The sequence below is a fragment of the Benincasa hispida genome, chromosome 11 (assembly GCF_027475165.1).
Source record: "Benincasa hispida cultivar pf3 chromosome 11, pf3_genome.v1.1, whole genome shotgun sequence".
Taxonomy (NCBI): Eukaryota; Viridiplantae; Streptophyta; class Magnoliopsida; order Cucurbitales; family Cucurbitaceae; genus Benincasa; species Benincasa hispida.
In genome coordinates this window covers 80,304,967-80,326,133 of record NC_143488.1, presented here as the reverse complement: position 1 = coordinate 80,326,133, position 21,167 = coordinate 80,304,967, and the positions used below count along the sequence as shown (strand labels likewise).

The 21,167-nt window shown below is 33.3% G+C and overlaps 1 protein-coding gene across 3 annotated transcripts; it reads right to left on the bottom strand.

Moving 5' to 3' along the window:
• Positions 1 to 12,895: 12,895 nt before the first annotated feature.
• LOC120090360 (Ubiquitin carboxyl-terminal hydrolase family protein) lies at positions 12,896 to 19,352 on the bottom strand. Of its 3 annotated transcripts, none has more exons than XM_090306500.1 (3): positions 17,650 to 19,352; positions 16,111 to 17,030; positions 12,896 to 15,346 (listed from the first exon to the last, which is right to left on the bottom strand). In XM_090306500.1, the coding sequence occupies exon 1, from the start codon at positions 19,065 to 19,067 to the stop codon at positions 17,808 to 17,810; it is 1,260 nt and encodes a 419-aa protein (XP_090162626.1). In that variant the 5' UTR covers positions 19,068 to 19,352; the 3' UTR covers positions 12,896 to 15,346; positions 16,111 to 17,030; positions 17,650 to 17,807. The 3 variants fall into 3 exon arrangements, with proteins under 3 accessions (XP_090162626.1, XP_090162627.1, XP_038903899.1); XM_090306501.1 differs by having other exon boundaries at positions 12,896 to 13,435; XM_039047971.2 differs by having other exon boundaries at positions 12,896 to 17,030.
• Positions 19,353 to 21,167: the final 1,815 nt, after the last annotated feature.

Sequence of the window (21,167 nt, the reverse complement as noted above, 5' to 3'; positions counted from 1 at the left end):
TTTTTCTTTACTTCTTTATTTTCTATTCATAGAAATGTAGATAAGAGAAATGTAAAGTTCAAATGTCTCAAACATTTGAGATAATTTCTTAATTTATTTTATTCTTCTATCTATTTATAGTCCCAATTATATATTTTTCTTCTTCAACCACAACAATAACAAATGTCTTATTAAAAATCGTACAAAGGCTTCATTGTTGGGATGATTTCTTGATGACTATCAATTGTGTTATTGTTAACTACAACAATTATAAGCAATTATCACTACATTATAATGAATGAGAAATTATTCATGGTACTTTTCACCAAATTATAAAGAATGAGAAATTGTTCACTTTATTTTTTATTCATTTATTATTGGTTTATAATTTTTTCTTCATATAATCAATTTTCTTCCTACAATTTAAAATATTAATAAAATAACTAAAATAAAACCCATCATTGCAAGTTCAAATAATATAAATAAAATGCTTAACATTTTTTAGACATAAATAAAACAATTAAATATAATAATTTAGACATGAAAAATCATTAAAGATATGTATAGTTCAAGAAATTACTTTCATGTAATTAGACACTCACATTCCACCATAAATTGTTGTTAAATACCATAACTTTAAAGGGAAACTAAAAAAAGATTAAAATAAAAATTATATTGAATATGAAAATTTTGAAATATAATTAATGAATATTATCTTTTTAACTTTACTTTCCTTTTATTTCTACACTCCTCTCCAATTTTACATTTGTGTCTCTCAATTCAATATATACTTTTTTTTTCCTTTTTCATCTAAATGTTAGCATAAATTATTTATATCTATATTGAATAGATAAATCCTAGGATCATTCATGTCAAATTGTCAAGAATAACATATCGGATTCCATTGCAAAATGGATGATAGCTTCAAGATGATGATGGATGACTATGGTCTTCCTCAACCAAAACTCTGAATGCCCTTAGTGGGATCTCCGAATACCCTTAGTGGGATCTCTCTCTAGATGGGATTCAAGAAAGACTGAGTGCTTATTGTTTTGGTATATCGGGGACCATAGCCCTAAGGTCTCTTTATATACTAGTTCAATTAAGGTTCCCACTAAACCCTAATTAACTAGGAATGGGCTTCTACCCATTAAGTCCATACTCAATTAGGAATCTAGGATCTTAATTAATTAGATCACATAATAGGACCCAATCTAATAAAATAACCCAATGTGATAAATTATTAATCCACATACATAGCCCATACTTTAATTAAAAATATTATTATTTAAATATGTCTAACAATCTCCCAATTGGGCTATGTCTACGTACCTAATATAATTAAATCACATAAACCTTAAGCGCACATAAACAGGTTATTTCAATAATAGAATTCCCCTTTAGTTCAATCTGGTCTATCTCCTGTATTAGCATGGAATCAAAGAGGCTTTCGTCACTACCCTTGTAACTAAACCTTCCTTGATCACCAATTCCAATACATTCAATGACATAGATCAAGTATGGATGGATAGCATGGAAACTACATGCAAAGTGATCTAGATCATGCCTGTTTCCAACTGGTCCAAATTCCTTAATGAGATCATTCTAAAAAAAACTTTATGCTAAACTGCATGCATGATAAACAAGTTCAGATAATAAAACATAAACCATCAACTTTATTCTATATAGAAAATAAACAAAATAAGGTCAAAGAACATCCTCAATAATAAACTCCCACTAAACCATGGAATCAGAAAAGTGACTAACACCCATGTGAGCAACGTGCTCATGAAAAACTTTAGGTGGTAAACCTTTAGTCAATGGATCTGCCACCATAGAGTTTGTTCCTATGTGTTCTATTGAAATTTGACCATTCTGAACTCTTTCTTTAACAATCAGAAACTTCACGTCTACATGCTTTGATTTCGTATTGCTTCTATTATTGTTGGAATACATCACAGCTGACTTATTGTCACAAAATAATTTTAGTGGTCTTTCTATGCCAACCACTATCCGCAGCCCAGTGACAAAATTTCGCAACCATATTCCATGACTGGATGCCTCATAACATGCTATAAAATTCGCAGCCATGGTAGAAGAAGCCATAATTGTTTGTTTAACACTTTTCCAAGATACAGCTCCTCCAACCAACATGAAGATATAGCCTGAAGTGGATCGCAAAGTGTCTTGACATCCAACATAATCAGAATCAGAATACCCAATGATCTCCAAAACTTCTGATCTCCGATAAGTGAGCATATAATCTTTTGTTCTCTGTAAATATCTCATAACCCGTTTGGCTGCTTTCCAATGATCCATCCCCATGTTACTCAAATATCTGCCTAACACTCCAACTATGAACGCAATATCTGGATGCATACATACTTGAGCATACATTAGACTTCCAATGGCTGATGCATAGGGAACCTTCTGCATCTCCTTAGTCTCGAGTGTGGTCTTGGGGCATTGACAAAATGAAATTTATCACCTTTAGCGATTGGGGTATCTTCCGGCGCACAGTCTTTCATGTCAATTTTACTCAAGATCTTTTCAATGTAGTTCTTTTGTGACAATCTCAAAATACCTTAAGAACGATCTCGCAGTATTTCAATTCCTAATACAAAAGAAGCATCACTAAGATCTTTCATCTCAAAATTTCTTTTGAGAAATCTCTTAGTGTCATGCAATAAACCTACATCATTACTAGCTATGAGTATGTCATCAACATATAACACCAGAAAGATTGATTTACTCCCACTTAACTTGTGATATACACAATCTTCCACAATATTCACCTCAAAACCAAATGAGGTTATCACTTCATGAAATTTGTGATACCATTGACGAGAGGCTTGCTTGAGACCGTAGATGGATTTCTTTAATTTGCACACCATAGAATTTGAATTATCAGACACAAAGTTTTCTAGTTGCACCATATAAATCGTCTCATCAATGTTCCCATTGAGAAACGCAGTTTTTACATCCATCTGGTGTAGCTCTAAATCAAAGAGAGCTATCAGTGCCATGATTACCCTAAAAGAGTCTTTCGATGAAACCGGAGAGAAAGTCTCTTTGTAATCAATGCCTTCCTTTTGAGTAAAATCTTTGCAATAAGACGAGCCTTATATCTTTCGATATTGCCATCTGAATCCCTTTTGGTTTTAAATATCCATTTACAACCTATGGGTTTCACTCCTGATGGCAGTTCGACAAATTCCCAAACGTCATTGTCTTTCATGGATTTTATTTCCTCTTCCATAGCACTTATCTACTATTGAGAGTTAAAACTTTGTAAAGCTTGTTGGAAATTGATTGGATCATCTTCCATTACGTCTACATCATCCTGATGTTCTTGAAGAAACACAATATAATCATCTAGAATTAGACTTCTTTTCTCTCTAGTAGATCTTCTTAGTGGCACTTCTTGAGGTTGTTGAGTTTGAACTTCAGGTTCAACAACGGGGACTTCAATGTTGTCTTGTTCTATAATTGGTTCAATAATGAAGTCAGGAATTGAAGCCTGAACATCATTTATAATCATATGAGGAAAAGAAACTAAATCCTCTTCAAAGACAACTTTTCTTATGCCCCCAAACTCAATATCCTCAAGGAATATAACATTTCCTGTCTCAAACAATGATCTAGAAGTGGGATCATAAAACTTGAAACCCCGAGAGTGCTTAGAATACCCAACAAAATAGCAGCTAATAGTTCTTGAGTCCAATTTTTTTTCATTAGGCCTATAAGGCCTAGCCTCAGCTAGACAACCCCATATGTGAAGATGCCTAATACTAGGCTTCTTTCCTATCCACAACTCATAAGGGGTTTTAGCTATTGCTTTACTAGGTACCCTATTAAGGATATATGTTACAGTCTTTAGTGCCTCACCCCAAAGGGACTTTGGTAGAGAAGAATGACTAATCATACATCTTACCATATCCTTAAGTGTTCTATTTCGCCTTTCCGCTACACCATTCATGATAGGTTTGACCGACATAGTGCATTGCAGTACGATTCCACATTCCTCTAGGTATTTAGCAAAGGCCCTAGACGTTGTTCACCTTATCCATCATATCTACCATAATATTCTCCACCACGATTAGATTTGATAGCCTTAATTTTCTTTCCAAGTTGAAGTTCAACTTCAGCTTTGAAAGACTTGAAAACTTCCAAGGATTGAGACTTCTCATGAATTAAATATAGGTACCCATATCTTGAATAGTCGTTTATGAACGTAATAAAATATTGTTGTCCATTTCAAGAGGTCGTAGGGAATGGACCACAAATGTCTGTATGTATTAGTTCTAAGACGTTTGAGCATCTGTTAACACCTAATTTTCTTATGTTTGTCTGTTTTCTCTTAATACATTCCACACAAATGTTGAAGTTACTTAAATCAAGGGAATCAAGAATTCCATCTGACATAAGTCTCTGAATTCTCTGTTTAGAGATGTGACCTAAACACTTGTGCCATAACATAGCAGAATTCTCATTTAATTTACGCTTTGTACCACATGAATTAGAAAACATGATCTTGTTAAATGAAGCAAAAGAATCAAGCATATATAGATTATCAATTAAAAAACCGGTACCAATAAGCTTAGAATCTTGAAAAAGACTAACTTTATTATTTCCAAAAGAACAAGAAAAACCAAATTTGTCCAAACTAGAAATAGAAACTAAATTCCGTCTAAATGACGGTACAACAAAAGTCTCATTCAGATCCAAATAACAACTAGTTTTTAAAAGTAATCTAAAATTTCCAATAGCTTCAACTAGAACTGCTTTGCCATCACCCACATAGATGAATCTTTCAGCATCACTTGGCGGTCAGCTCTACAGGCAACCCTGCATTGATATACTTATGTGAGTAGTAGCACCAGAATCTATCCACCAAGTATCTGTAGGTACAGAAGCTAAATTAACTTCAGAACAAACCAAAGTAAGAAGTTAACCTTTCGTTACACACCACTTGGCGTACTTGGGACAATTTTTCTTGAAGTGACCTTTCTTTTTGCAGAAAAACAAAGATTTTTAGTAGCTTGTTTCTTGTACTGAGATATCCCTTCTGCAGCATCCACAATTCTCCTTTTCTTCTTATCACGAGAGCCTATTGCCAAATGAGCACTTTATGTCATTTCTCTCTTAATCTTATCTTCTTCTTGCACACATTGTGAGATAAGCTCATTAATACTCCATTTATCCTTCTGAGTATTACAGCTTATCTTAAACTGAGTGGATTGTGCAGGAAGAGAGATAAGTACTAGATGCACGAGTAAATTTTAATTTATCTCGATATCAAGTGCCTTTAATTTACCTGCGAGATTGGACATTTCCATAATGTACTTCTTTATGTTTCCATTGCCCTTATACCTCATAGAAGTTAAAGAAGTCAAAAGACTACTTACTTCCCCTTTCTCATTTTTAGTAAAATATTTCTCAATTTGAGCAAGGAACTTATTGGCATTTTCACTTTCCGTGATAGAGCCCCGAAAAGACTCCGGAATGGAGTGCCTAATGATCATCAAATACATGCGATTTGACCGTTCCCACTTCTCTACATTAGCCGTATTTGGCGGTTCCTCAGTAGAAGTAGGTTTATCGGTCCTTAATGCAAGGTCCAAATCCATACACCCAAGAAGTATCTCTAGACTTTCTTCCAAATCTTGAAGTTCGATCCATTCAACTTAGGGATTGAACTTAGATTTCCAGATATTTGAGTAAGACCAATTGAAACAATAAACAACAAAACATATGCTCACAATTAAAACATAACAAAATAATTTCACATATGTGGTGGGCCCCTTTAATAAGATACCTAGCACAACATTGATATCCAGCCTTTGGGCAAAAAATACCAACTTTAAATGGTACTCTCAACGTAGTAATCAAAGTACTGACAATTAACTCTGTAAAAAAAAATAATAAAAAATAGCCTTTCTTTGGACCTACTACTTTTCACATGAGCAATCCTTATAATTGCCACATACTCATTACCACATGCATACCCACAATTTGGCCAAATAATTATCTTCCTTTGGGCCGATAATTATTCGCATAAATTTATGAATATGCACATCTTATATTTCATAATTAAAACGATCTAGATAATAGAGGTTACTTTGGTAACATATTATTTTTTACCAATTCAATCTAAAATATAAGATACAATAATATAATAATATTATTGTACAAAAAATAAAGGAGGAAGAATACCAAATAGTCTTTTACAAAATTCACTTAATAATTGCAAACACATAATACAATTAAAATATGAATATCACAAAAACAATCAAATTGTAGATTTTAATTCACAAACTTATCTATCAAGAACTAAGAACCCTTTTCAAGAATTTCACCAAGTTATTAATCAATAAAACTTAGAAATGCGGGCAAGAAGTTCAATCAGCAATTAATCCAAATAGTTGACAAATTCAATATTATCAAACTATTAAAAAATAAATTCACTAAATACAATCAGTTTTTTTTTACCTTAAAAAAAAACCACCAGTGTCCAAAATTATCAATCACAATTCAGTTTTATTTTTTTTTTTTTGAAACTCATATTCATCAATTAAGTATTTACATAACTTTTCAGTTAAAAAAAAAAAAAACAGCGACAACATTAACTTTTCCATTATTAATCAATCTAAAATCGAACTCATAAAGTCATCCACTAAGAATTAAAGAAAAAAAACTGATAATTAAAACCAAGAACCGCGGGCAAGACTTTAATCGGTAATTGACCGATACATTCGCCCAACGGCAACTCCAGTTAGTCATTAACCGAAAGTCTTGATGGGTAAAACTTGTAGCAACTAAAGACCTAACTCCTTCGATCGATCTTTAATTTTTTTCCAGTGGTTTTCATCACATTGGTAGACTCTTGTCAAGAATGTTGAACTGAACATCCTTAATTTTGACAATAATAGAACTAAGGTTATTTTTTTCTTAAAAAAAAACTTTAGGAAACCACGAAAATAATCAACCAAAAAAATTCACTTTAATCCATCACTAGCACATCATTCATAATCGGTGATGGGTATGTCAAATACTACAGACAAGAATACGGGTTGCAAGAATACATATTGCCAAAGAAAAAAATGACCGCCGAGATTTCCATCCTACCGTCGATGAGTTTACAATGCTGCTATAGTAAGCCGACCATTTTTTTAAAAAAAAAATTCTTTAAATTATTTACCAAAACCAAAATTTAATCAACAATGCCAATGGAAAATACATAAACTAACAATCCAATATGAAATTCATGCTCTGATACCACTTGTTAGCATAAATTCTTTATAACCCTATGATCATTCATGTCAAATTTTCAAGAATAACATATCGGATTCCATTGCAAAATTGATGATCGCTTCAAGATGATGATGGACGACTATGGTCTTCCTCAACCAAAACTTCGAATGCCCTTAGTGGGATCTCTCTCTAGATGAGATTGAAGAAAGACTGAGTGTTTATTGTTTTGGTATATCGGGGACCATAGCCCTAAGGTCTCTTTATATACTAGTTCAATTAGGGTTCCCATTAAACCCTAATTAACTAGGAATGACTTCTAAGTCCATATTCAATTAGGAATCTAGGCCTTAATTAATTAGATCACATAATAGGGCCCAATCTAATAAAATAACTCAATGTGATAAATTATTAATCCACATACATAACCCATATTTTAATTAAACATATTATTATTTAAATATGTCTAACACTAAATTCTTATCTTCCACACTAAATTTTAATTACCTATCATCAACTAAAATTTTCCCCTCTAAAAAAATTATTTAAAAAATTATTAATTTCAAAATCTAATTCTAAAAGGGTTTCTCAAATTATTTCAAGAATTAATTTTATCAATTAATTTATTTTATGTTACAAGTATTAAATTAAGTTATAAATATTATATTGATTGAGCAAACTATTATATAACTAAAAATGGAACGTCAAAAGTTTTGGAATGCTAATAGTTTTGTATCCTTTTTACACTTTATAACAATATTTTCTTTGTTACAAAGATAAAATAACGTATAGCTTCTCTTAATTTGTATTTATTCCTCTTTTTCAACTTTTGTATAAAAGTTGAAAATTTAAAATTATAGTGTGGTAGTTTACAATAGTCTGCCACACTAAGTTTTTTGTATTAATTTACAAAGTAATGTTGCCTAGGATTTGTATAACATTTTATTTTGATAAATATGTTTTAGTTTTATACACTTAGTAGGAGAAAGTTATTTGATAGACAACAAAACTAAAGTTAATTTATGAGATATTTGTAGATATTCTTCAATCCTATATTGAAGTACACCTAGATTTTATGCATGTGCATTGCACGTGGTTCTTCTTTTTAAAATTTAATTTTAATAGTAGTAATTTTTTTTTTCAAAATGAGTATATTTCTTAAAACATATATATTAACAATAGATTATTACTAATAAAAAAATAAAATAAAAGAATATCAATATACATATCTCGCAAATTAACTTTAGATTTGTCGCCTATCAAATATCTCATAAATTTTGTATAATTTAATTTGTGAGATATATATTACTCCTATTAAAAGTAAATTTTTAAAAAAAGAACCACTGGCATCGCACGTGCACAAAATCTAATCCTATTAAAAGGAAAATAAAAGATTGACCTATTTCTAATCATATTAGAAATACTTTTGACATAAGTCTAGGTGAATTAAATTTAAACCATTTAAAATCAATAAAAACCTATGTTAGCATGCAACTCTTGATTATAGATTTTAATCTAATTCATTAAACTTATAACTTTTAAAAATTAATGAAATATTAAAACCTATAACATACATCTAATGACATTAATCAAATACAACCTTTTATATTTACTAAATAATGTCATATTCAATGCATTACCATTTTTATCATATAATATAACCATTATATTAATCATTAATGAAAATAATACATGCTTAACATATAATATAACATTTATATTAAAGTATGATGCATGTATATGCTTAAAAGATCATGCAACTATATAATATAATATTTATAGTAAATATGATGCATGATTCATGTTTATCCTAATATGGGATTGTAAAACTATATGACATACTTTATGCAACATATAATATTTAACCATACATCAAACGTATATATTAAATGAGTAGCAAAATGGACCAAATTTTGACACCCTGAATAAATTAAATCAATATAATCAATATTATATCAATTTAACGAATTAAAATAAATTAAAAAAAATAGGAAATTTCAATAAAAAAAAAAAAGGTGAATTGCACCCTCCAGGCTCGAACCCATGATCTGAAACCGCCTACACATGCATCAACCTTTCAGAGCATAGTAATGCTCTTGCCGAGCGTAGCTATGCTGACCTGCACATTGCGTGGCATAATGCTACACTCCTCGCAACGTTGCTGCACTCGGCCTGTATAGCTATACTGGGCTTTTTGTATCACAGCGTCACAATGCTGTCTTTTATGCTCCAACACAAAATGCAACTCTCTGCTTCGATCTTTGTCTGATTTGCTCCGTTCTAGACTCAATCATGAGCAATGCTTGCCAATCTTCAAGATACAGACTTGTAGACTCAGTAGCAATAATTAAATGCCCAAAACAACGAGCCCTTACAACTTTAATCGAATTAAAGCAGTAAAACTAGTGCCAAAATTTGAAACATCTATTTGCAAAAACCAACATCCACGATGCAAAAAGTTCACCCATCTAAACTCTGATTTTCGTTTCAAATTGAAAAAACAAATATACAACCTAGCTTTGATACCAATTGAAAGAATACTAAAAAACTACTAGGTAAACATTCACCCTTAAGCATGTAATCTAGAGAGAGCAAAAGGAAGAGGAAAAAATACTTACCCTTGTAGAAATCTTTCTTCACGAAATCCCTTTCCAAATGTTAGAACCCAAGAACTCCGTTCTTTTACAGAATAGCATGAATGCAACAACCAAAAACTCCTGGACATCACCATGCGACCACCTCGCTATTCTCAAGAACAAGGAACCAAGGATGTGTGGGCTCCTTCTTGGTTTTTTAGGAAAGGAATGAGGACAATGAGAAGTTGAGAGTAAATTTTCTTTGAGAGAGGGAGTAGATAGTATCTCTATGTTGCCCTTTTTATGTTTTCACAAAACACAGATAAGAGGAAGGAAAGGGAAAGAGAGTTACAATAACTACCTCACACGTACACTAAATGACTGGGAGTTATAATATAATAATAATATAATATTTATAATTAGGCAACTAAGCATAATGCATCATCAAACGAACCATGTCCAACAGGGTTCTATTTCTCCTCTTCGCTACACTATTTTGTTGAGGTGTATCGAGTGCTGTGAGCTGAGACTGAATTTCGTCTACCAAATAGTCCTGGAATTTCAAGTCCATATACTCACAACCTTGATCTGATTCGAAGTGTTTTAGCCTTTTTACCTAATAGGTTCTCAACTTCTGTCTTATACTCCTTGAATTTTTCAAGAGTTTTGGACTTATGATGCATCATGTAAGCATTGCTATATATAGAATAGTCATCAATAAAATTGATGAAATATTCATACCCTTCTTGTGCCTTGACATTCATTGGACCACAAAGATCTGAATGTATGAGTTTTAAGGGTTTTTTTGTCATCTTACCTTCAAGACAAGATTCACACGGAGGTAAAGAGTTATCTTCTAACTGATTTAGGAGTCCACTCTTAACCAATCTCCCAATCCTATTGAGATTTATGTGGCTAAGTCTTAAGTACTAAAGATAGGCATTAGGAGAAACTTTTCGCCTCTTATTTTTAGTTTAAGCTATTTTAAACATCTCTATATTTAAAACAACTTTTGCCTCAGTTGGTTTTAACACATGTAAGTTGTTTTTAAGTTTTGCTGAACATATTTAATACCTTTTGAAATAATGAATACTTCATTAACTTCAAATGAAACTTTATACTTTTGTTCTAGCAAATATGAGATAGATATTAAATTCCTCCTCATAGCAAGAACATAAAATACATTTTCAAGTCAAATGAATCCATCTTCAATGAACAACTTTACATCTCCCACTGCTTTAGTTGAGACAACCTCCCCGATCCCTACCTTAAAGATTGTCTCACCTTCTGTAAGCTGTCTCTAGGAACTAGTTTCTTGAGCGAAAGTGCAAATATGATTAGCGGCCCCTGAATCTAATATCCATGTAAATTTATCATTTTCCACTAAACATGTTTCAACAACAAGTAAATCATATTTATTTTGTTGTACTTTTTTAGATTTCTCATCTATGACAGTATTGTTTATTACTTTCAACACATCTAGAATATGTTCTCTAACAGAGGTTCTATCTTTTATATTGTTGTTATAAACATCACCAAGAGTATCGTAGTTGATGACTTGTCCAAACTATGTCTGTAATGAACCCATGACCCCTTTGGCGGAGACCATGCTCTCGTATTTTTTAGCTAGAACATCAGATATGCATAAGCATTCCAAACAATTTGGTTTGCAGATAAGCTAGGAGTTAGAGAACATTACCCTATTAAAACGAACCTATGATCATCATTTGCTAATATTGTGTTTATGTTGAATAATTTTTACCGTTAAATTTATCGAAAATGAGTATTTTAAAAGAAGAATTTGACATGTTGATCTATAAACAAATTCTATAAATAAATTGTTTTTAAATCTAATCAAATTTTAGCAAAAGTAATAATGTACCCAAATTTCACTATTTATTTGCAACGATACTTTAATGAGTCAGAATAGATGCTATTGAGAGGAAGTCAAATACTCATTTACTGAAGCAAGACATTCTTGACTAATTACTAATACTAGAATAACTATTTATTCCTATAGTCATTTAGTTATTATTTATTGAGGGGCAGTCAAGAACTTATTAACACTTCGTAACTCTTGTCAGTGTAACCCTCCATTTTCAAATTTCAGAGAATGGTATCAATAAGCTCCCAAATTGGAAGACAATATTGAAGATGGAATTAAGAAATCCTATTCATTTATGAAGTTTGGGGGTTTCTTGATCCCTATGTTATAACCCTCCAAATAGGTGGTCGCCTAAAAAAGACACGCAGGTAGAACATAGAAATCTCACGGTGCAACCTAATGGAAGAGACCACAGGATATGTTGACACATTTCCTTCACCCACTTACTATGAGCTACTTCCCTTATTCGCCTTATTATTGACCCATGCGAACACTACTCGAACGGAGCATTCGTTGTAAAAGAGACATAAAATCGAGCATGGATCTCACGGTGTGAAACTCTTAGGGACGTGAGAGTTAAAAATAATATATCGTATATATTATTAATCTCGCACTAAAGTGTTCTATTTGTTTTGGGTAAATTTTTACTTAGGTATATTCCAGCTAATAAATACAACTTAAGTCTAGGTATTTATCCAAGTTTAACGTTTATATTTGGATTTAACCTACGATGTCTAAGTGATAAACTAATTTATTACTTCACATCTCTCATGCATGCTCATAAAACTGCGTTAACAACGTTTAAGAACCGGCTCAAATCCCCAAGTAGCAGGTATTCCGTAAACTGTCAACTTAAGTTCCTCCAGCCTTAGACAAGATTTAGCCCAGATGAGTTTGTAACTAAAGTTTTACAAGATAACGACCTATTTAAACTATTTAAAATAATTTGTTATTTGTTAACCTCAAATGAGCATTGATTTTATCTTTGTTATAAATTTTAAAGTCCATCTCCTTTTATAACACTTATAAAATAGAAAATAAACCTATAACATGCATTTAACATGCTTTATATAACAATTATATAATCATCTATTCCATGCAATAATATAACAACTTATATTATAACTTATAGAACCCTAAACATGCATACTATATATATTATAACACTTATAACATACTTTTATTGCATACTACATGCTTATTATATGGTGAGATTTTAAATCTACATAGCATACAATATCCACACAACAGATAAATTATTTAATCCATACATTCACAATGCATAATTAAATAAACTACACTAAAATGGATCGATTTTGGCATCCTAAACAAACTTAAATTATTACAATGATAATTTGAAGCTTGACTTGAATCGCTTTGAACTCTTAAAATCGACTCGAACCAGGTGCAAGCAGCTTGAACCGACCTCGCTCCTCGGACAATGCTTACTTGCTCCTCGATGCTTAAGCACCAATTCTCTATTTCGGTTTCATCTTGTACTTTGCTCTAAACGTCTTGAAATTACAGGCAAACTTCAACTCTAATGACTCTTAGCAAATTAGAGACTCTTCTTCACACATTAAAGTCCTTAAATCACCGGGAAATCACAATAATTATAACAAATTGGAAGAGAAAAAAAGATGCCAAAACCCGAAACTATCCATTGTAGCATCATCACATGAATAATTACCCACCAATTTCAACATTAACAATAATTGAGTACTAAAAGCTTGCTCTGATATCACTTGTTGGAACATGCACATGCACAGCAAAAATAAAACAGATTTTTAGTAATTTAATTATGCTAATTTATAAGGAATAAGCATGCAAATAAATGTAAAAGAAAAGTTAGAGAATACAACTATTGTATTAGACGCACATTAAAACGGTAGGTTATGTGAGAGGGAATCATTCATATATGATTTAAATGGTTATTGTTTTTATTTATTGAATTAAATAAAATAAATAGTTTTATTAAATTAAATTAAATAAATAATTTTATTTAATCTTAAATAAATAAAATGTAACTCCCCTAAGGGCATGGAATGAATCCCACGTCGATCCTCTCCCATTCTCTCTGTATCAAAACAAAAGAAAAAAAGAAGATAAAGGAAATCAATTGTTCTAATCGAAATTCTCTACGTTTTTTGTGTTTCCTCTTCCTCCTAATTCCAAAAAATAAATAAATAAATAAATAAAATAAAAAATAAAAAAATCCACAATTCTCATCTCCTCAATTTGAATAGGGAGGACTCCGAGTGGTGGTGCCCAATCCCAATTCCCAATAGAGAAATTCAACTGTCAAAAGGTTTGCAAAGTAAGATTTCTTCCCTGTATAATTATGTTTTTGAATTGTCTGCTTAATCTATTTTTTTAAAAAAAATTATTCCAATGTAAAATTATTCTGTTTTAAATGCCAATTTTAAATACGTTTGAGTTTTGTGTTTTCGCTTTCGCTGTGCCTTAGGGTTTTTATCCCTTCACAAGTGTATTTGGGAAGGACATGGCAACCAGACACTATTGCAAGCCTCCAGGGGTGATGGCGTCATTTCAAAAAATGGAAGACCAGATTCAGCTAGGATCGCAAGAATACCCTACCCTGATAATGAACAAACCCAACTGCCTGAGGATGTAATGGAAGAAGATCAAGTAGATATGTCCATGGGGAGAGTAAGTGCACCAGATATTTTCACCAGCAGAACAAACGTATCAGTGGAGCCATCTAGAGGGTGTAAAAGGAAACGACTCACATTCCAGAATTAAATGATCGACATCATGCGATCAACCGTTGATATACAACCAACACACATAGACAGACTCATTGCGTGACAAGCCAAGAAATATGAGATGGAATTTGGACATCGAAAGGAGGTAGTTCATGTCATATTTGGTATTGAAGAGCTCACTGAGGATGATAGATGTGACCTAATTGATATAATTGACACGAACATATAAAAAACGGACCTCTTCCTAGCTGTACCAGAAGACAAACGGCTACGATACTGCACACGCCTACTTGCTCAGACCCATTAGACTCACCCACCTAATATTTCAACCCGAAAACATATATTTTGTGAATTTGTTTTTTTGAACAGCCACATGTTCGGTCAGTTGATATTTTTTTCTGATGTTGAGAACAATGTTATTGTACCACACTCACATTCTCACCATCATTATGAAATGGAAGGTCATTATTCTATGTACGACTTCAGTTCCAGATATATGATCCATATTATATAAACATAAACTGTTAAGTTATCCCCTTTTTCAAGTTCATGTATACAATATGTGAAATAATAATGTTCAACTAGCAAGATTCAATATATATATATATATATATATAATATACCAATTCATTAGTAATTGAGCAACAATATGACATGCATTTTAGTGGTATGTTTTACATATTGAAGAGAATTAGAATTATTACAGTTTTTGAAAAGTATTCATAGAAAATAATCTATTATGTTTTACAAATTAAGATAAAAATTGAGATTGTCCAGTTTATGTCATTAAAGATTTGAGAAAATAGGTGTATAGTTGAAAATTAATCAACAATAGCAAAGCAAAACATAACAAAACCAAACAAAAATAAAAAGAATCAAATTCATTTACAAAAGCTGCATCAATTACCCCAACTCAACTCAACTCAACCCTGCACAACAAATACAGACAATAATTATCAACTCAACTCAACTTTGCACAACAAACACAGACAATTTAACTCTCCAGATAATAATTACCAACTCAACTCAATTATCTGCTTTTATCACGCACCAAACACTCCCTAATTACAAATTTGAACAAGTGAATACTTTATCTAGTCATTTTCATATAAGACAACGCAAATCTAAAAAAGCACCTTAATTTTAGGTATGACTATAAGCCACATACACCAAGCTCCCAATGAGGGGTGTAAGCAGTTTGATTCGGAACCGACCCGAACTCAATGAGAAACTGAACCGCTGAAACCGACGGTTGCTCAACTCGATTCTCGGTTTATAGAATAATGTGTGTGCGACCTATTCACCAACTTGGCCAACACATGCTTTTGGTAAAGTAGTCGACACTTAATATATATATCTTATATCGGCCCGTTCGGTTTTCTAGTCTATTTTTTATTCATAACCCGAATCTGACCGTAAAAATTCGTTTTTACATTTTCTAGCCCGAACCGCCAAACTGATCGGTTTTCAACCCGAACCGATGAGCGGTTTCAGCCTGCTTTCACGGGGTTTTTTTCACCCCTACTCCCAACCAACCAAAAAGAGAACAGAAAATCATCAAATTTGAGAGGACAAGAGATTCTCATATCAGTGCTTTCACACATATCAAAAATAAATAAATAAATAAAGCCCATTCTCCATTAAGCCATAACATATAAAGAAACTTATATAGTTAAAGTTGAACAGCACATACCTCTTCTTTATTGAATCTGAAGATCATCAAACATACTGCAAGTGAAGAAAACAGAAGCATGTCCTTTTCCTTTGATCCTCTTAGTAAATGTCTTGGATTGAAGCCAATGTGATGATCTGATTGAGGGAAGCAAGTCCGAGAAACTTGTAGTCCTTTAGCCAACAAGTTCTTCATTTCATCATAAACACAATCCCTGTTGGTTGTTTCTATTCTTTCACCAAGGTTGTCTCAAACAAAATAACCAAATTTCTTGGAGGGTCACAAGACTTTTTGCCCACCAGCAATCCTTTATAGGCTTTCTCCATCCAAACTTCATTTCATTGACACTTGTGTTATGCCAGCTCATAATCAAAGAGGACTTGCAACCATTCAAATAAAGATGAAATAAAATGGGTCTCAAATTCAGGGTCCCCCTTTCGAGATAAAAGGAAGAATTTTTTGGCCGACTTGTTCGCGTACTATTTTGTAGATACTGTGACTCAAGAGGAATAGTAGAATGTTTAGAGAGATGGGAAGTCTTTGGAGGAGGTGTGGGTGGTTGTGAGGTTTATTGGTGTCTTTATGGACAGGTTGATATGTTTTTTGTACTTATCAGCTTCGTGAGATTCTTTGGATTGTAGTTCCTACTTGCAATCGGTTAAGGTCTCTTTTTGCAAGCTTGTTTTTATCATATGCCCTTGTAAATTCTTTCATTTTTCTTAATGCAAGATTGGTTTCTTATCCAAAGAAAGAAAAAAAAAAAAGTTTCCCGATTGCTTTATATGTGAAACCATTGTCATTTTTGCAGATTGGTTGTTTCCATATGCTTTCTAAATCAGCCAGCTTTGTCCATGGGTTTGGTGCTTCATAATAAGCACGAGTCCTACAAAAATAGTTGCTGAAGCCTGCCTCTTAAGCAGCAGCAAGAAATTCTGTGTTGTCTGTTGATTTTACCAGTTAGTAAAGAAAAATATAAAATGCCAGCTCCTTCATTCGTGGGCTCATAAAAGAGACAAAAGACAGAACCATTCTCTTTCCAAAAAACTTTAAAAGACCCCCAATTGAGAATGTGTTTAATAATGGTTTAAAAAACGTGCTTCTAACCAGCTAAAAGTACTCCAGCTAAGTGATCCTAAATATGGTCTAATCTAACTGAAAATACCACAAGCACGTCTAGCAGTAACAATAAAATGATATGCAGGATATTTCAATTGTAAAAATAAGGTCAATGCAGATTACTATGGATTCAGTGTAAGTATTGGAGTCCTTTTATACTCTTCACTCGAGAAAAGAAGGACCATCAAGTATTTCCATAACTGCATATCATCCTACTTAATTTACATAATAAAACGAAGTATGAAGGAAGCTGATAAAAACATGACGACAACAAAAAACATTAGTTTCTTTATCACCAAACAAAGTAATGATTTAAGGTGAGTTTAGTATGATTTTTAAAATAGTGAACGGAGCTCGCACATAGTTTTGAAATTGCTTATATATTCAAATTTTCAAGACCCTTGAATAGATTTTAAAAAATATATGGAAGTTTGAAGGAATGACCTTAAAGGATGGTTTCTTTGTCCCTCTTGAGTGGTGAGACATTCAAACATCATCAGACAATCAACTTGATTCCACCATGAACACAGTTCCTTCCTCACACCCACCCCCAAATAATGCACAAACCATCAAATCTTCATCAGATATTTGAACTCCATCCCTCAATCAAAGCCCTGTAGTATTGGCAAAACCCAGCTTCCTTCACTTTTAGATAACCAGTCTCCATTATAGGCTGCACTGTCATTTTCCTTGATTTCCATGGATGATTCCAACTGCTTGGTGTGTCGACGTCCCAACAGAACAAGGTCCTGCATCTTCCTTCTAACAATGTATATTGGATTGGGCTCTATCAAGCACCCTTTAGCATAAGCCTCTCTAAGGAAAACGATTTGGGTATTCCCCTTGGTTGATATGTAGAATATCCCTGGATGCTTCAGTAGAAGCTCGCGGATATTGACTTCAATGGCGAAATCTCGCCTAAAATGGACAAGCCGCTCAATATCAACCAGCTTTTCCACAGTCAAGCTCAACAGTTCATGAAGAACAGCCACAGCTCGTTTCTCGTGGCGCTGCATCCCCCCAGAAGAACGAAAACCAAAGCCTTGTCTCTTCTCGTATGGTTTTGCATATGGAAGCCTCTGCCAATTCCTCAATTTCTCTCTAAAACCTCCCTCTATTCTAAACCCAGTTGGGAAATTGATAGGAAATGCATATTTAACATCGAATTCACTCAGCCATTTCTCTCTAAACTCTCTCTCCCTCCATTGTTCAACCTCCGCCACGGCTCCATTCTCATGTTTCTCAACCAATTCAACAATCTCCAAATCAACCAGTCTGAAATCATCAGAATACTTCTCGAGAATCGATTCTCCAAACCCATCAGGCAACCCCAATTCCTTGCTGATTAGTCTCAAAGCATGAACATGAAGAGCCCCATTCACAGACATCATTAGCAACTTCTTCAATCGCTGCACAGTCTCGATTTCGAGATCGTTAATAACATTCTCCTCTTGTTTCATCAAGGCGGTCATTTTTCCGGTGATTCTACAGCATAAATTCCTCCTTACCGGATGGGGAAATACGTCGAACACGTGGGGGTACTTATGAACGAACTCCCCAATCCCGATTTTGAGTCCAACAATGTTTCGCCATCGAGACATGATTTGTAAGGAGACGAAAGGGCCGCGTTTCCGATCGATCATGAGCTCGCGGAGTTTGAGGATGATCCTGAATTTCTGGAATTGTGTTGCGAGTTTGTCGAGCTTGAGGTCCCTTGTTCTGTCTTCTAATCGAGTTTGTGCGTTTTCTACTGGCTTTCTCCATCTCCTTTGACAGAAATGATTGAAGGGGCCGAATGGGATTCTGGAAATTTTAGGTTTTGAAAGAGATAATGCGGATTCAAGTGAAATTTTATACCTCATTGATGAAATCGTACATGTATTGTGGTTACTTAAAACTTGAAGAACGAGAACAAGGGTAGAATTGTTGCTGACTTGAAGTACAAACAGTAGAACACAGCTCCTTTCAAATCAATTTCAAACAAACCAAACTGTCTCCAACTATACTACAGGGAGAACCAAAAAATCAAAACAAAACAATTTTTAATTAACACAAGATCGATTTATTTCGGATTTTGATAGGAATGACCCAAATTAAAGGAAATAGGTGAGATTTTGTCTCGCTTTTTCAAAATGATGTTTGTTTAATGATTTTGAACAACTAACCTATTTTAGAGACTCAAAATATTAAATGACCCATATTTTGGGGAAAAAAAATGTCAAGTGACTTTTTATTAATATCATGGTTGGGTGAAGTTACGAATATGTCCTTGATTTATTTCTTCCTCCTTCCTCTTTATGACACTTCTTTCTTTCTTTGGTGCAACTACAACTTCTCTGACAGACCAACTTCGGCAAAACTCTTTTTTTCCGTCATTCATTCTTTTTCTTCTTTTCCAGAGGACCAACTTCCACGAAAACTTTTTTTTTCTTTTTACCCTCTTTTGTTCTTGTTCTTCGACAGTGAGTCCTCCCAACTTAGCAAGCAGCTTCAGAATGAAAATCCCAAATCCATGAGCATAAAACAGAAGGGAAAAAAAGGTGAATAATATGAAATGAAGAGAATCGCGTACCTAGGAGGGAGAGAGTGACGACGTTGAAGACGATTAAAATGCAACGAGCCCTCCCAAGAGAGAGTGTGAAAGAGATACCTAGAGAGAGAGTAGGTGAAATAAGAACAAGACCCAAAAAGAGAAAGTGATCGATATATAAAGAGAAGATGGTTTATAAGTGAGACCAGGAAGATGAGAGATATAGCGAGAGAACGTGATTTACGAGTGAGGAAAGGAAGAACGAGAGATATGGAGAAATAAGACTGATTTATGAGTGAGAAAAGGAAGAGAGAGAGCAGTAGAGACCAAGACTGAGAGAGAGCGATGGCGAGACCAAAAGAGAGTGTGAGACAAAGAGAGAGAATAGTGATTTGTGATTGCGAACAAGAAGAAATAGAGAAACTAGGAGCGAGATGACTTTTCCGTGTGTGCGCAAGTATATTTTGGTAATTTCGCCCAAATTTGACGTCAATGATGTTAGGGTTTATGCCCTAAAGTCTTGTGTCATGTAATTTGTAAACAATATGTACGAACACTTGTGTTGTTAATATATGATATTTACTTCAAATCTTGTATTTTGCTCGATTATTTGTTTTATTTGCTTTACCACAAACAAACAAACATAAAATCCCTAGTTATCTATATGTGACTCAAGCATGTATGTAGTAACATACAAGTGGATCATGTCTCGAGTGATAACCAAAATGGTCTGTAGTAAATGGATAAATGAGGGAAACTTTATCCTGGTAATGCTACGGACGCGGCTCGCTTTGTGGAATGGTCACAAGTGTTGTGACTTGTCACAGGTGGTTTGATCCTGATCATTCGTGTTGGGGACATGCGAGCGGGGTCGTCCTATATAAAGAGTTTGTATAAGACCTGACCACGAAGTGTTAATGTCTCGTTATATAACACCGTTCATGACAGAGACTTCACTTCATTAGGATGACCACAGGTAACATGACCTAAATCCTGAGTGAGTTGAGAACTCCTTATTGGATCGATATGACAACCCTAGAGGGGGTGAATATGGTTTAATTAATATTTTTTTTTCTAAATTAACCCAATTAAACTAATTAATACACTTTTTTTTTATAAATAATAAGAAAAATTCAATTTACGCAACAAATAAGATAACAAAAAGTGTGATAATTTAATTCTATCAAATTTTAGCAAATAAATAAGAACAAACTAAAACATACAATAAATTGCTTAAATTAATTGCAAAAATAAAAAGGAAAGAGTTAGAGAATAAGACACCGTAATTTTTATAGTGGTTCGGTCAAACTCGACCTACTCCACTCCTCCAAGCGCCTATTGGGAATTTGAATAAAATCTTTCCGACTCTTTCCACGGATTAGAGCCCAACCGTTACACCACCGCCCCTTTTACAGGTTCAAGAGCAAACCCG